We start from the raw sequence: 17,274 nt of genomic DNA on the forward strand, positions 1-17,274 counted from the left end.
AAACCTTGGGGAATGAAATATTCCTAAACACCCCTTTGGATGGAGTAAAAGGCCTTCCATCTCCAGCTGACTGCCAAGCAAAGGAGTGGAGGATAAACCACACTGCAGAAATCTGTGACTTTCTCAGGCTGCAATGAGGTGTTTGTACTAGGTTGAGGGACACTGCTTCAGTCCTTGGACAACAGCATGGCAAGGTTCGGGTGGTAGTTGTTCCTTCGGAGACACCTGAGATAGAGATCAGAAGTCAAAAATAGAAGCACACAACTCTTGCTAAATGCAGAGCCCAAGGGGAGCTAGAACCATGTGAAGCTTTAGTTTTCCTGATAGCAAGAGGCTGGTACAGGTAGAATGTATAAAGTTTGTTTGCTGCTGCTGGCTAACAGTCATGAAACATGGTGCTCTCATGCTGCAAACGATACGGATTGCTTTTGTAACCTTAAAAATTTTGATCAATTTTTTAACTGAGAGGTGAGAAATGAGCATATTGAATCCATGTGGATTGACTGGAGTTTCACTACGCTACTTGTGTAGTGATGGGAACTGTGGACAGAAGAGTCTGTTCCCTGCGTGTGATTCCTGTACGCCTTTGGTTATATGATCTTTTAGACTAATTTAAAACAGGGTTTTGTTTGTTGCTAAAAGGAGCAAAGAATTTCACTGTAAGAGAGTGGAGGAAAAAAAGAGCTTGCCAGAGATACGGTCATAAAAAAAACCACCTGTGCAGACATTTGGCTTGCATATCTGACCCCTCTTCTTGAACACTGCAGCCTGCATTTCCTGCAGGAAAGGTTACGTGGTTATTTTTTTCCCATTGTGTATTTTTACCTGGTCAAAGAAATCGGTTCTGGAAAAGCATCTCAATTGCATTTTTTTATGTCCATCTGCTCTTTAAAAAGAAAAAGTGTCCCTATCTACAATAATTACTGTACTTTGCATAGTTAATAAAAGTCTACTTAAAATAATGAGGGAATGTATTAAATTCCCTGAGTCATTTGCCTTAACAGTTGCATTTGGTAGGCAGGGGCAAGTACAGTTCTGTCGGTGATGAGAATCAGCAAGCTCTTTAAACGTAATGGATTTCAAAAGTCCATCATAAATAGATCTGTTTTATTACTGTCATCCAGGTAAGAGAAAGTGCCGTAGTAATTTCTCTAGAGATGTCATACTTTATAGTATAATTGAGTGTAACTATACTGCTTGTCCCTTGAGACTGGTACTATTTGTAAGTCTGCAGCTGTGTTACATCCAACCTCATGATAAAGGGAGGGGGATAAAAGGGAAAAAAAAATTTACTCTGTTGGACCTTTGCTTCAGGTTCTCCCTGGTTGCTCTTTGCCGGCTGTAAGTAGAGAGGTTTTGCCCCTCAGCGGCGTTTTGCTCTTCGTAAGTCCTTGCCTTAGAAGTTACATGGCTGTTGTTCAGTGCCAGCGTAGAGGAAAAATATATCTTGATGCTGGGATTGAGCGAAGAAGAGGGTTGTGGTCCTCAGTGAGCCTGCAGGAGCTGGAGTGCGTTACTGCTTTTACTAAGGAGGTATAGCAAGTGTTCCTGATTAGGGCATAGTGCCCCTGTGAGCCTTGTTTCATTTGTAAAGTGGATTTTAAAGACAGTGGGGATTCTGCTACTGTGTATGTTTCTGGGAGTAACTCATCCTATATTGTTAATGTGGAGATAGAGCAGGCTGCGATGAAGAACAAAAATGATGGAAAAAATGGGATCAATTTATGTGGCAAAAATGGCTGTTTAATTGGATTTCATAGCAAGGTTGGGCTTTTCCACTGATAAAGATGTCACCAGGGTGTATTACAGTATTGTTCCACCATATGTGCGCTGGTGCAAAGGCCTGAAAAGCATGCAAGGCTGATCCTGAAAAAGACGCCCAAAAACCTCCTGCTTCAGTACAGTATCCAGGAAAACTCGTAGCATCTGCATGTTTTTCACAGCGTGGTTACAGGAGATCCCCAGGCAAAATTTAATCAGAGTTTCTAACAGGCATTTTATTAACCCCCGTGCTTTATTGTTCAACCTATACATCGATACTGAGTCCGTTCTGTTTTTACATATTGAGAAATGATGCTAAAAATCTAGCTATTTTCCACGGCGTTTGTGGCTAGCATTCATTACCAAATAAAATGTTGAAAGCCTTCCCATTTGTGGCATCTCAAAGACAACGTGTAAACCCCATTAGATCCAACGCTGAGGAATCTGGCAACCCGCACAATAAAACACCAGGTTATTTTGTATTTTATTAACTGCCCCTTCTTTTCAGTTTGCATAATGGCGAGTTAGATTTACATTTGTTAAGACGGCTGTGCATTACTCTTAATAGAAGACATGTCAAACTTCCCGTTGCCAGTACTGCAGCATGATAAAGTAACCTCATATGATACTGATGAAGATTTCGTTCACACTTGCTGGTTTCATGCAACGTCTTTTTTTCCAGATGGATACCCTATTGTAAAATGATTTCCTGCTTTAGGCTCTGCTTTGTGTAGCTCTACGCTATGCCATCTTTCTATGAACTGGATAAACTGCCTATTAAATTTAATTACAGCCTGAATGACTGCACATCTTGATCTTATTTTTCCTCCAATGTACTGTATTTCACCAAGGTCCTTGAGGATGAAATAAAATAAATCTGAAGGATGCATACTCCAGTAGCCGAAAGAAATGTTTCAAAGGGCATTACAATGACTGTTAACCCATTAGTTTGGGACCATTTTGAAGGCAATTCTTTAGGCTTAGCATTATAAAGACATTTTCTCCTATTTTAAAATCTGTCATTAAAATAAAAAAAAAAAGAAAAAAAGAGTTGTTCCCAGAATAAAAATTCAAACAGAAGTGATGAAGTTAATTTTCTATCCCTTAGGAAGAGAAGCAGGGAAGGATGTATATGTCTATTTGAACACTTTTTAGCATTTATTCTTTGTAATAGTGGCCTAATATAAATATTGTTGGCTTGAATCTCTACTCTGTTGTAAGTGAAGGTGAATGGCAGCTGGTGGCTCCCCTAGGACTGCCATGACTTTGCCTTTCATGACTGACAATGGTGATGGCACAAGGCAATGCAGCACTGGGACAGAGCAAGGGCTGCAGGAATATGGGCCTGATGACAGCATCCATGGCCCTGCTGAGCTCATCCCGTGCCCCACATCCCCATTCTACCTCTTCAGTCTGGCCTCCCATGAGCATAAGTAAGCCAATGGCACCAAGGTGACCAATGCCTGGGTACAGCTTTTGCTAGCTAAAAACCTGTGGGCTTTTGGATTAAGATACGTGAATATTCGCTGAGGGATGCAACCTGGATGACTTGGTGGCACTTTGAATGGGAGGATGAATATTGGATGCCCGATCCAATGAGCACACAGCATTTATTATTGCACGTGGTGTTTCTTGTAACATTGTGTAAAAGAAAAATGCTGTTTAATTAATGTGAAACCATAGCTTGAGAAAGCTGTAAAACTCTCGCAGAGCCACAGAGCAGATAAATTAAGTAGAACTAATTTGCTAAGATCTTAAGTATGTGACGCTATGTTCCAGATATTGTGCTGCTTTTTCCAGATGAAGACCCAATATCCTTGTTCAACTATTCATTTTATTTTCTGGGGTACAACTGTAAATTGTCTCTCTCAATGCACTTATTATACAATGGCAAGGAAGAATAATGATAGTGGCATTTGGAAATGTTTAAGTTCATTTGTATTCCTTGTACAGATGGCCTCTGCAATCATAAGTAACAGAGAAATATCCAAGGAATTTTCAGGCGATTAATCCAAGTTTAAAAACAGCATCGTCTCAACAGCAAGCTGCAGAAATTGCCTGGAATGTTAATAGAGGGCACTTCTGGAAGGAATACTTTGGTTGTTGTTTCTTTCCCTTGAAAACCACTCACTGAAAGGGATGTTACTGATTTATGGTGCCTTCTGCCTTTCTTTCCAGAACTCTAGTGCAGACCATCGGGTTCGACTGGACCTTGGGCTCTGGGACAAATTCAGTGAACTTGCAACAAAGTGCATTATTAAAATAGTGGAATTTGCAAAACGATTGCCAGGCTTTACAAGCTTGACCATTGCAGACCAGATAACTCTACTTAAAGCAGCCTGCCTGGACATACTGGTATGTATCTTTAATATTATTTCCTTCGTAGTCATTTATTTTCTATTACGCTCTGTTACTGCAATTGACAGAAGGTCAAACGCTGCCCCAGCTTTATGGTTGCATAATTAAACTCACCAGCACAGTCATAAGTGGATTCTAGCATGCCTACTAATGCTTGTTATTTAGGATGACTGTGTTCTTCAGAATACGTAGTGAGACTTTACAGTATGTGGATTCCAGTATAGCTGCAAGAAAGTCATGTTTTGAAATAATAAGAAGGAAATATATGCAACTCTGGAAAGGTTTCCCCATCATTAACACTGAAAAGTGGTCTGATTTTAATTTCCTGCTCCTCTTTCTCCTCCTCCCCCAAAGCACTGCAGCCAGTGCTCTGCATAGGGGGCTTCCAGAAGGAAGTCTGCTGCCTCTGGTCATGAGCTGGTTTGAGGAACCAGATCCAAATGTTTGCAGTGAGGATTTTGCAGGCCATAGTGGTGCGCCTAGAGCCCAGCAGGCACAGAGCCTTTGGTACACAGGATTACTTACCTTTAGGAGTGCTGTAGATACCTATGGAAGTGGACTCTTGTTTGTGGGCTTTGTACAGATTTGAGCAAAAATGTGATTCAGTTTTAAATAGAGAAGTATACAATCTACAGAAGAGAACTATGCAGATAAGCTTGAAATTTTCCTCTAAAAAGTGGCAAGCTCTTCTCCCTTTCTTTGTCTCTGGTTGTTTGTGATGCTGACCTTCAGAGGAGCCCTCTGGGATCTCGTCATTTCTTTAGTCAGACCTGCAGGCTTTTAAAGGCAAATATGCTCTATATTACTGACTATCACAATGACTATTAGTAAAACAGTTCATGCTTTAGATGTGTCTTAAACATTTCAAACATGATTTATACGTCCTCTAAACGTTTTCTTCTGAGCATAAGCCTATTGGTCCTTACTGAACCGGGTGATTTTTCAGCATGACCAAGAAGCCCTTTGTAGGGTGGCTACTGTAGATATATTTCTTGGCCTAACCCAGGAGTTTAAGCTAGAGAATTTCAAGTTAAAGTAGTTAATCTTGGAATTTCTATAAGTGCATTGCTTCCAACAGGAGCATATTGAGGAAGATGTTAACTGCTGTGACCTTTTCCTCTTGTGTTGTCAAAAGCTGTTTCGAAGAATTGTGTCTAGAGGACACTGATGTAGGAAGAAAATGGGGTGGAAGAGGAGAAGGGAAGTTATTCTTTGGTTTATAAAAAAAAGGAAAGCTGAGATTGCCATGTGGTCTTTGAGAATCATTTCTCCTTGTCCCTTTCTTCCAGTCCAATTCAGTCCAATAACCCTGTTCATCCAAACACTTTAACCCTAAAACTTCGTGTGTTAAGCTGCATTTCCTTCTTGGAGCTGCCATTTTCTGGCTCCATAGTTACCAGGAAAAAATCGTACCCTAATTCTGTAATTGTTAAGGATCCTGTGGGTTTCTGGAGCTCACAGAATCACAGAATATCCAGAGCTGGAAGGAACCTGCAAGGATCATCATGTCCAACTCCTGGTTGCACACAGGACTGATAAAGGTCTAGATAATGGTACAGGGCCAGATAAAGGCACTTCACAGCCTCTCATCAAGGTGGATAAATAAAAGCTTGGTCCTTGGAATATTAACGATAAGGCATATTATATATAATATTAACGATAAGGTAAATGATAAATATATTTCACCTAATACATGGAAAGAAAAGGTTGATTCTTATTTTAAAGCCAATTCACCACTTCTATTCCTGGAGAATATGGTAATATCCAAGCTCTACTTAGAGCCTTTACCAAGGCCTGTCATTCCTGTCCACCTGCTTGTTGTCTTCTTTATTTTTCACCAAACTGAAGAAGGTGACACATCTGTGCAAGCAGAAATGCAAGCGCCATCGCTGCCTGGAGTAGGCAAGAGAGGAGGCTTTTTCAGACTCAGGATGGATAAGACGAGCTTGCTGTGAGAGTCCTAAGTTTCCAGTGTGACATGTAGACAAGCTTTATGTGACTACTTTATGTGCTGCTTAAAAAGAAAAAGGGATAATTACCACCACCACAGTTATGCGCACGGTCTGTGAAATACCCCATATCCATTAAACCCACATCACCTGCACATATAGTCTGATTGGAGTGCAGCTCTCTATATTTAAGCTAAATAACAGCACTTCTAGCAATGTTTTCGTAGAGTCTGCTTTCCCCCTTAGTTTTCCTAGCCAGGCATGGTGTGTGCCTGCCTGCAGTTGGCCATGTGCCTGTATTGCCCTGCTGGGGACCTGCTCAGGATTTGTGCTTACAGAACACCAGTCAGGGCACAGCTCTGAGCAGCTGCCAATCTCCACGACCACAGTAGAGAAGATTTCTGCAAATCCCAAATGTCTTCATTTCTTTGGCTTTTGGAGCTAACCCCTCTATATTGCAGATCTGTGCTTGAAGACCTTGCTCATGTTTGCCCTCCAGTATAGGGGCAGCATCTTGGTGGGGCTGTTGGAGCCCTGTGCTTTAGACATGAGCATTGGCGCCCCATGTCCAGCCCTGGTTCAACTGACCTGGGTCTAACTCCTGGGCAAGGGTGAGTCCTAAGCATTTACAAGTCCCACTGAGGGCTCGGCTTAGCTGGACCTTGCAGCCTTAGATGCCTTAATCCCCTGACACCCTGAGAAAGGAGATGCTGCCAGAAACTTAATAAACTCCACTGGATATGGGTCAGATGATTGTTTTATATACAAACAAACACGAATTCTATAAGGGAAATAACATCAAGCCTTGCAAAATAGTTAAAGGCGCCAAGTGAGGCTGGTGGAATTTGTATTTGCTCTGGAGCCAAAGGTTCCGGGGATAAATGTTACTGAAATTCAGTCAGTAACCCTCATAAAAGTGACTGCTTCTGTCCGCCAGTCTGCTGGCCCTGCGGCGGGAGAGCATCAGATGTGGAGGGAGTCCATAGTTCAGTCTTTCTCAGTTCCAATGGGAAAACCCTCAAGTTCTCAGCCCTAGTAATGCCATTCTTAGTTTTTGTTGTATGATCCCACAAGTGAGCACCAAGCAGGCACTTGTGAGCACAGGCAGCTCGTTCCAGTGAGCATGGCAGTGTTGGGAGGATTGTTCATCTGCTGATGCCCTTTCAGGGGTTGAGTTTCTCTCCTTGGGAAACCATCCTGGCTGTGGCGGTGAGTGTGTGGCACCAGGAGTTCTTACCTTAACAAATCTGTGTAAAGCAGGTAGCAATGGTAGCAGCAGTTTTATTCTACGTGCAGCATTCTGGATGTTTGGGTTTTGTGTGAACTGGGGGGTGGGTTTGGGTTTTTTTTGAGCTGTTTGTAACTGAGTCGTAGACACTTCCAGATGTATTCTTTGAAAGAAAAGGTCCTTTAATCATTGGCAAGAACCTTATTTATGGCTGCAAGTGGCATTTAAAAGCAGAGTGACAACTAAAATACTTGGCTTAGTTACAAAACCTAAACAGTACTGAAGACATTAGGAGGATGTCTTCTAGACAGTTTAAAATGGAGAAAGATACAATGATTTCTTATTTTGAAGTGCTGACATTTCCCATATGTTCTTCAGTGACTATGAGCTTGAAATCGACTTTACTTTGACACTGGAAGTTTGCCCAAGAAAGGTTTAGCAGCAACTCAGCAATATCCTTCGCGTTTCACAGATCTTGATGAAGGGCATAAATTTAAAATAAATAAATAAATAACCACAAGGATAAAAAAAAAAACACACACACAAAAACATTTTAAATGATCTGTCTCAGATTTTAATAACAGTGTGTTGTGGGATAATGTAGAAGGAATGCAGGAGAAACCTGAGACCTGATTGCTCCAGTCAAGTTAAGTGCATTGCAGAGAACACATACTTGAGCTTCAGCTGTGCCAGTTGCCCCGTCTGAGCCACTGCAGGCTCATCCAATTAAAGGCTCAAGCGGCATTTAGGCACAAAAGCCTGAAGTCTGCCTTTTGTGAAAAACCTTCCCAGTTGCTGTCTGTGCCTGGAAGTAACTACATTCCATGGGACCCGAAGGTTTTAATCATGAATTGTGTAAGGCTCCCTATGCCTGCTCACTGGGGCTCCATAACCCAGCACCCGACTCGCTCCTGCTGCGGGTGCAGCTTTGGATGACTTCCTCCATGTCAGCACTGTGGCAGCTTCAGGCTGCTCTGTGTCCTCAGCAGAGCGAGGCCAGCTGACAGGCAGCGCTGGGATTGCTGGGGAGCCCACAGGCTGTGCTCAGCAGGAGGCAGGTTGCTTGGACAATTCAAAGTGTGTAGTTTCTGTTCTTCTAGGTGGGCTCTAAGAGGTGTTTGTTGTTCCAGCAGCTCCGTGCTCCTTATCATTCCTTTTAAAGATTACAGAATTCTAGGATACCCCAAATTGGACAGCCCAACTCCTGGGTGTAAAGCATAAGAAACAGTGAGTGTGAGAGAAGCTCCAGTGGTTCCTGGCAGTGTAGGGTGCAGTAACCGTGCCATCTTCTATTGACAAGGCACCATGCTGTAACATTTCCTTCCAGTCACAACCCCGAGGTGAGCATTGGCCAGCGCACAAAACTTCTGCATTCCTCATGGCCAGCAAAAAGGTGTGAACTCGTGTCTTCCCTGGAACGCCCTTATCTGCGCTCGGGGCGGGCCAGCTCATCTCACACAGGCGGATCTGCCGGAGCCAATGCAGTCCTTCCCTGTGCAGCAGCAGGGCAGCACTAAGGCCACTTGGCCTGGGAGATGCCGGCCTTGGGGGCAGCTGCCTGGGCAGGTGTGGTGCTGCAGCACGCGGCTGTAGCTGAGGGGAGAAGAGGAAAAGCTGGGTGAGCTCCTGAGGCTGCTGCATGCTGCCACGTGAGGGTTCAGAGCCTGGTAATCGGCTCAGAAGGAGTGTGCGGGCTGGCAGGACAAGTAGCACTTTGTGGAGCAGCTGGTGGGGACGGATGGGGATGAGTCAGGGCCCAGGGCAGGAAGCTCAGCGCTGAGGCAGAGAGCAGGTTGGGCCTGATGAGTGAAGTAGGAATGTGTGCGGAGATCACCTTAACCGGAATCTGTGTTATAGCTCCTCGCAGGTGTTCTGAAAGGCAGGAGTGCAGCCCTGGGTTTGTGAGCGAGGAGTAGCCTGCTGCTCCTTATGTTGGGCTTCCTTTCCATCTCTTTCTCCCGGCTCAGCATTTGTTCACCTGCTGGTTGAGTTCTACAGTACAACTTTGCCGTCACAGGAGAAAGGAAGGAGCCTCAGAGCACAGGCCGTGTTCTGCCTCTTTCAGCAGTTGGGGTTTGTCTGTACCCTCCCAAAAGGCACAGAGATCCCTTGTCCTACCATAGTCACAGTGCAGAGCAGCGCTGTCACACAGATGCGACCCCCAAACCAGTGAGGAGTTCAGGTATCATGAATGATCTTGCTGGGATCAGAGTGGCAGTGCAGTAACGTTCGATAGTTTGATGTGTAAAGCGTACTAATTAAAGTGCCATTTATGGGATTATTACGGTAACGTTGATGAGTGAAGTCATGGGAACGGCGCAGAATTTTTGAGTATTTCACAACTAGAGGGAAAACTTTGAAGTGCCCGATTTCTACTATAAAAGCAATTGTAGACAGTCGAGTGTTTGTTTATGTGGTACTGGAGAACTTCGGGGCTACTGGAACTGAACGTACCGGAGTTTGGTTTCAGATTGTTTTGACGTGAGCACGTACTTCAGTTCCATGGGTAATTTGCTGCGTCGGGAGAACACAGCAAACCCCTCAAGGACTGAATTCTTCAGGTTACATTTTTATTCCTCCACAGATCCTCAGAATTTGCACAAGATACACACCAGAACAAGACACCATGACATTTTCAGATGGCCTTACCCTGAACCGAACTCAGATGCACAACGCTGGATTTGGCCCCCTGACCGACCTCGTGTTCACCTTTGCCAACCAGCTCCTGCCTTTGGAAATGGATGACACAGAAACCGGTCTCCTTAGTGCCATCTGCTTGATCTGTGGAGGTACCGTAAGGCGGGGAGTCAGATGCCTTTAAAACAACAGACGCATTAAGATCTTCATTTATGCTTTGCTTGTTCTGCTTTCCTGTACTAAAATGTGTATATATGGAGAGAATATGTATATGTAGTGTTAGTATGTATTATATATATGCCACCTAAACCAGCTGCACTAAAAGGTTTGTTTTCCACTGATGATGGTTATTGTTTTCATTATTGGTAGGGTTTTAAATGGACTGGATCAGGCCCATCTTATTGTCTGCCTCGTGAGGGACTACTGCAGGATATATCCCACTGCTTCTTCCTGAGCAGTGTTTGGGTACCTGCCTGACTGACCTGCATTAGGGCAAGAAGCTGGTTGTGCAGCTTCCACTCATAAATACAATTGCATGCATGTGCATAGGGTTACATTTGTACAGAAGTCGTTGGGGATAACTAAGAAAATGCAGGCTGTGCTTCCAAGTTAGCAGAATAACATTGGGTTTGGGGTTGGTGGGGGAGGAGCTGATTCCACCTCAAATGGGGCACTGCCAGGTAAATTCAGGTAAAGCTGTATTTCTGCAACACAAAAAGGAAAGTCTCATATTGCTTCCACAAGACTCTTTCACTTCTGTCAATTTAATCACCCAATCTCTGTTCCGATGTGCAAATTCTGGCTTAGCATTAGAAGCTCTGTGTTCAGATGAGCCATTCTGTGGAAATGCAAACTCAAAACCATTTTTCTTTTTTCTTTTTGTTTTGTGCATAATTATGCATTGCTGTGCTTAAAGCGCTATTAGAGAATGACTGTTTTGAAAACAAAAGCCATTCTTTATTGACGGTGGCCCTTTAGTACAAAATGATTCTGCTTTTATGTCTCTAACCATAACCCATCAGAAGCAATGATGGGTTCTGAGTCATCTCTAATGTATCGCTGGTGCAGTCCCTTTTTATGGCTGTTTGTTGTCACTCAAGCTAGCACTGCCATCTGCTGATCGATGGTGGTAACTCACTATGATTTAGCGTTGATGCAAAGACCAAACCGGCCATAATCAGTTTGTAAACCTGGATGAATATGAAATTAATTCTCAGATATTGTTTGCAGGAAGGTATTTTCCCCTTAGATAGGGAGCTTGTAGTAACTCTGGAGCATGGATATGACAAACCTGTCCAGTAAGCAAGGAAAAAGGAAGCTAAGTTCTGGAAAGCTGTGGTTTGTCATCTAACTATGCAATCAATGCTACAGAGTGTATTTCTCCACATAAATGGAGAAAGGGATGAAATTCATGGAGGTTCAATCAAGAGCTTCCATGATTGAAAAAAAACCCCACATTTAAGATCATAGAGTGACATCCTGCTTCCTACAGATCGCCAGGACCTTGAAGAACCAATGAAAGTGGATAAGCTTCAGGAACCGTTGCTTGAAGCACTGAAAATTTATATCCGAAAGAGACGACCCAACAAGCCTCACATGTTCCCAAAGATCTTAATGAAAATCACAGATCTTCGTAGCATCAGTGCAAAAGGTGAGTGTCCCACACTCACTCCCAGTGGCTCAAGTTCTCAGCGTGTTACTTCTCAGAGGACACTGGCCTGAAAACCTGGGTGGTTGGTCCCGTGGGTGTTCTTAACACAGCTGAGAGGTCCTGTTGGCCTCTCTTTTCATTTTGTTCATGTAACTGCCTGTTGAAAGTGGTTCTACTTCAAACGTACGCGATGCCACGTTTTCCGTACAGTTCCTGTAAAGTCATTAATTGCTTCCCAGTTGTGCTTGCTCCTTCGTTCCTGGCAGCTTAAGTCAGTTATGAAACTACTCCATCAGCATTCACCTGTTATTAATTGCCTTTGTAATGGTTTCTGAATCTTCTCAGCTCAGGCATGAATATAAACTCTCCTTTCTTACCTGGCGCTGTGCAGTGACTGAGTGCTTCCTCCAGCATTGGCACTGTTGTAGTATGGAAAAGCAAACCATGTCTGGTTCTGTTCTCCGGAATCTTTTCCCAGTAATTGGACTATTTTTTCTCTAGTGTTGTTTACTCTTCTTGCCTTCTTTCACTTTTAAAAAGCAGATTCCCCTTCCACTAGGCTAATTTTAAGGTGATTATTAGGATCTCACAAAGTGTGTTGTATGAGGTATTTCAACTCTGAGGCTTATGGCTATAAATTGTCTATAAGTTGTTCTGTTTGATAGACACAGTCTTCTTCCCAACAGAAACAAACTGTTCCAGGACATCCATTCTTTACCGTGGAACAGAATCTTTATATCCTCGCTGTTTGACATTTAATTCCAGATGTAGTGCTGAGTCACAGCTTGAACCCGTAATTGGGTACCTGGTAGGAAGGCAGGATCAACCCAGGGGAGCTCAGGTGCATCCAATGTACCTGAGTGTCTGGAAGGAGTGTTGCCAGGATCCACCCCTTCCCAGACCTCATTAAAGGGTTGGCAGTGGGGTAAGGGTGTCTTGCTGAAGATCCCTGTGTACCTGAGGCGTTCCAGGGATGAGCAGATGATTCTTTCCTTCGTTTCTATGTCCACAGCTGCTGCATTTCAGCATATTCTCACCTGCTGCAGCCTAGGGCTTTGCTACTATGCTGTCACTGCTGTGCTTTTCATCATACTGTAGCATTACACCAGAATATTTCTGTGTCTTTATGATCCTCACCACTTACTGTAGGATCACGGAATGGCTTGAGTTGGAAGGGACCTTGAAGATCATCTGGTTTCATCTCCTCTGCCATGGGCAGGGCTGCCACCCACCAGCCCAGGCTGCTCAGGGCCCCATCCAACCTGACCTTGAGAGCCTCCAGGGGTGGGGCATCCACAGCTTATCTGGGCAGCTGTGCCAGGGCCTCACCACTTTCTGAGTAAAATAATTCCTTCCTGACATCTAATCTAAATCTTTTTTATTTTAAAACTATTTCCCCTTGTCCTGTCACTATCAGACCATGTAAAAAGTTCTGAAACTGTACTGTTTCTGTACGGAAGGGTTGCAGTGAGGACTCTCCAGAGCTAATGAAGACTAGCTCCTATAACCTCTCTTCATAGGAGAGGTGTTCCAGCCCTCTGATCATCTCTGTAGCTCTCCTCCGGACCTGCTCCAACAGCTCTGCATTGTACCTATGCTTGGGGACTGGAGAGAGTACTCCAGATAGGGCCTCACAAGGACAGCGCAGAGGGGGACAGTCACCTCCCTCACCCTGCCTGGCCACCTCTCTTTTGATGCAGCCCGGAACACAGTTGGCCTTCTGGGCTGCAAGCACACACTGCTGGCTCATTTCTGGCCTTTCCACAAGCAATCCTAAGTCCTTCTCCTCAGGGCTGCTCTCTAGGAGAGCTCCCAGTCTCTACTCATATCTGGGATTGTCCCAACCCAAGTGCAACACCCTTCACTTGGCCTTGTTGAACTTCATTAGGTTCAGGTGTGCCTACTTTGTGAGCCTGTCCGGATCCCTTTGGATGACATCACTTCCTTCTGTTTTGTCATTAGCTTGGTGTCACCTGCAAACTTGCTGAGGGTGCATTCAGTCCCACTCTCTGTCACTGATAAAGAGTTTGAAGAGCACTGGTCCCACAACAGACCTCTGGGGGTCACAACTCATGACCTGACTCCACCTGGACATAGCAATTTTGACAGCAACTCCCTAGCTGTGACCATCCAGTTATTTCCTTATCCACCTAATGGTCCAGCCCTCACATCCATCTCTCTCCAATTTAGTTTAAAATAACTTGATATTAGCCAAAAGGCCATCTTAGGAGCTGCACGCCATGTTGTGGGGCTTTTTCTCTCCCTAAACTAGTATCACTTATTGGCTTGTACTCTGGGCAATACAGGTTAACTTTGTAACTTTGTTTAACCCTACACACAACAGCCTGCAGAGCCATCTCTAGGTAAGAACACCGGCTGTTGTTGCACTTGAGAAGTGCTGAACAGTCGTTAACTTCAGTTACATCAGATGTAAGCAGGGTTTCTGTGTACTTCTGCGATTAATTAGCCCAAAACACCTGCAACCCGCAGAAGGCAGCTTCGCCAAAGTCTCCTTTTGGCTGAGTTTCTTCTTTTATAAAACAAGGGTTTGTTGGATTCTGGTTCTTACTCCACAGTTTGCAGTAAGGCAGTATTTACTTCTGGCCTTGCACTACAACTGATTAGCACAGAGCCCCCAACGTTTTGGCCACCTGCAGGCTTTGCAGATCCCGTCCAGCTTAGGAACTGTGAAGTATGTTCCAATGTATAAAGCCTTCCAAGCGATCTCAGTTGCCTTTAATTTCTCAGCATCATTTGGTACCATTTTGGTTCCTTCTGGGAAAAGACGCGGTTCATCTAATTTACTGTACTGTGCTGTTGGCTGCTGTGAGCACCATTTTAAATCAATTTGTTAAGGAAAGCTCATCTTGCTCCGTTTTCCTGCCATGAATTGAAGGAGCTGACTTACTTACGTAATTTTGTATGCAGAACTGAGAGAGAGACATCAAAGCCGTTAAAATAACATACCCTGAAATTACTACCGATGATGCTATGGAAAAAGAAACTGCACAACTCATCCTAATAGAGAGGAATTCTCTTTTGTTTTCTTCTTTAAGGTGCGGAACGTGTCATTACGCTGAAAATGGAAATACCTGGATCCATGCCGCCTCTTATTCAGGAAATGTTGGAGAACTCTGAAGGACACGAACCACTGACACCAACCTCCAATGGAAACACTGCAGAACACAGCCCGAGTATCTCACCTAGCTCGGTGGATAACAGCAGTGTCAGTCAATCCCCTATGGTGCAATAAGACATTTTCCAGCTACTTCAGACATTCCTAACACCTTATGTACAGGGATGAAAAGCAAGAGAAAACATTTTTACTGCTGCTTACTTTCTGGACTTAATATATATCTATATATGTATATATATAGATAGATAAAAACTCAACAAGGACCAAGACATTTTCGTATGTATCGATATATACTCCTTGCTGTTTAAACTCTTTAAAATAGAAAATGCAAACTTTTGAAACTCTAAATCAGCCATTTCATGCAAAAAGAAAAAAGAAAAAAGAAAAAAAAAAAGAGAAAATAAAAGTAGCTAAGCTTCTGTTTTCTGAACATTCAAGACTGCATGGTGACAAGACAGATCTCAGACTTTCAATCCTGGTTGCATTTCTGATGACTTTGTACATACAGATGTATGGCTGTACTTTCTGTACTGGATGTTTGGTGCTTTCCTTTTGTCTCTCATACCTAAAACGATCAAGACACCAACCAGATGAAACGGACCTACTGTACACATCCAGAGAAGGAAATTCCAAGGACCGTCTGATTAGTTAATATGAAAACTACTCTTTGATGCCCTCAGTTTGCAACTCCTTCCTTGTAAAAAGTACACGAAAATCCCTGCACTCGCAGAGAAGACATCGGTGTCAGCATTAACCGCCAGATCAGTTATTCAGATGTCATTGGTTCCACTGTTAACGTCACTTTAAAATTGAAAAAGTGGTTTATTACCTGGCTGGTGACCTACCTACACCATTAACTACTGCATTTCTACAGTAATGATAGCCTCCAAGGCAGAAACACTTCTCAGTGTTACCATGTTTTTGTTTACCTATTCACAAGCCATTAGGGAAACTTCATGGGATGACAACCAGCCGACTCATGTACAGCTTTCGAATGGGTGAGTCCAGGGTATTTCCTTAAGAGTCGACCGCCAGGAACGAGCTGGGCTACGCGGCCTTCCAGGTGCTAGGGAAGTACAGACAGGACTTCCAGAAACACAAGGAGAGAATCTGCCTTCTTGGCCTTGTTAAATCACCATGAAGCAGAGTGAAAACTGTGGTAGAATGGTTAACAGATTTAAAGTGTCAGTTTCTTAGGTTTCATTTAAAGCACTAGTGGATTTTTTTTTTTTTTTATATATTCTAGCAAGTCTGTGATGTACTTTCACTGGCTCTGTTTGTACATTGAGATTGTTTAACAATGCTTTCTATGTTCATATACTGTTTACCTTTTTCCATGGAGTCTCCTGGCAAAGAATAAAATATATTTATTTTAAAAAAGCACCCGTGTGGCAGTCGGTCCCTCCGCCCCAACGTTACACACACACAAGACGGAGAGTTTCCCATTTTTTAATGTTTAAACTTCATTTCAAAAAGCAGGTTTGCTGTTTGCAACCATGACAATTAAAATGTGCTTTAGCACCGCTGTCTAGAACATCTCTACAAGCCAGTCAGACAAATACATGACATTTCAATGAGTAAAAAAGAGCATAAAACTGTTGGTGTAAGAACAGAATGTTAAAATGCCTACACACAAGAATAAAAACCATCAATTACATTTATCACATAAAATAAGTCAAATGTACAAAAGTTTGCGACAGAAGGGACCAAAAGGACAACACAAGATAGTCGCTGGAAAACAGTTGTGTGCTCTTTGGGCACTTAATTAAACATATCAAAATCATCATCTTCATCAGACTCTGCAAAATATTTCACTTCTTTTCTAGCCCGACCTGTCCGGGGCTTCGGGGCAGTTTCGGAGGCAAAGCCTGACTGGAAGATTTCCACATCAGAATCCTGGTCGAAAGCGGCCTTCTTGGGTTTCTTTGGAAAACAAAAGACAAATCCTTTGTGAAGCTCTGTGCGTTTTGCATCGTGACATTCAGTCCTGAAGCAACTCTTCTCTAACAGCTCTAACATATCACAGCTACACCCCGGTTACTACATCAGCACCCCGCCATAAGAACATGCATCTTTTACTGAAGTGAAAAGTGGAAAGGACCATGAGAGGACTGACCTTGCACGGTGTTGATTTAGGTGCCTTCTTCCCGGGGTTGTAATCACCTTCATTTTCTGAGCCAGATGCTTTCCTTTTCTTTGCCCCTCTCCCTTTTCCTAGGTGAGAGAACATAATTTCAATAAAACAACAGAGTTCAGCACGCTGGAAAAAACAGCAGTGATATTGTTACATCTCATCATGTCTGTGTGTAAAGCTGAAATTCAGTTTACAGCTCAAGCTTCTCAATAGGCAGAAAATACAACATAACATTTAATTTCTTAGTTTTATCTCTCTCTTTCATACTTCTTCTGGAGTTACCATTGTCTCTACTAATTCACACTGTCAGTTCAAGACAGGGCCAAACTTTGTCAGCTTAACTTCTTCCAGACTTGCAAAGTACTGCAAGTCCTCAGTAACTTTTTGTGCTGGTAACACAGCATTCACGCACCTTCACAG

The 17,274-nt window shown here is 43.3% G+C and overlaps 2 protein-coding genes across 14 annotated transcripts in view; one reads left to right on the plus strand and one right to left on the minus strand.

Moving 5' to 3' along the window:
- RARB (retinoic acid receptor beta) overlaps positions 1-16,095 on the plus strand; it is a 317,775-nt gene extending 301,680 nt beyond the window's left edge. For 8 of the 9 annotated variants that reach the window (XM_072327968.1, XM_072327970.1, XM_072327969.1 and 5 more), the window contains 4 exons: positions 3,940-4,116; positions 9,881-10,085; positions 11,426-11,584; positions 14,641-16,094. In XM_072327968.1, the coding sequence (XP_072184069.1) occupies positions 3,940-4,116; positions 9,881-10,085; positions 11,426-11,584; positions 14,641-14,837 (738 nt within the window). In that variant the 3' untranslated portion in view covers positions 14,838-16,094. Of the gene's footprint in view, positions 1-3,939; positions 4,117-9,880; positions 10,086-11,425; positions 11,585-14,640 lie in introns of all 9 variants that reach the window. The other variant, XM_072327973.1, reaches the window with a different exon arrangement.
- A 58-nt stretch (positions 16,096-16,153) lies between these two features.
- The window catches only part of TOP2B (DNA topoisomerase II beta), a 57,295-nt gene continuing 56,174 nt past the window's right edge, over positions 16,154-17,274 (minus strand). For all 5 annotated transcript variants that reach the window (XR_011902798.1, XM_072328417.1, XM_072328414.1 and 2 more), the window contains 2 exons: positions 16,837-16,934; positions 16,154-16,643 (listed from right to left, as the gene is read on the minus strand). Coding sequence is in view for 4 of the 5 variants with exons in the window: in XM_072328417.1 (XP_072184518.1) it covers positions 16,482-16,643; positions 16,837-16,934 (260 nt within the window). In the remaining variant the exon portion in view is untranslated. The remainder of the gene's footprint in view (positions 16,644-16,836; positions 16,935-17,274) is intronic.

This window comes from Excalfactoria chinensis, chromosome 2 (assembly GCF_039878825.1).
Source record: "Excalfactoria chinensis isolate bCotChi1 chromosome 2, bCotChi1.hap2, whole genome shotgun sequence".
NCBI classification, from domain to species: domain Eukaryota; kingdom Metazoa; phylum Chordata; class Aves; order Galliformes; family Phasianidae; genus Excalfactoria; species Excalfactoria chinensis.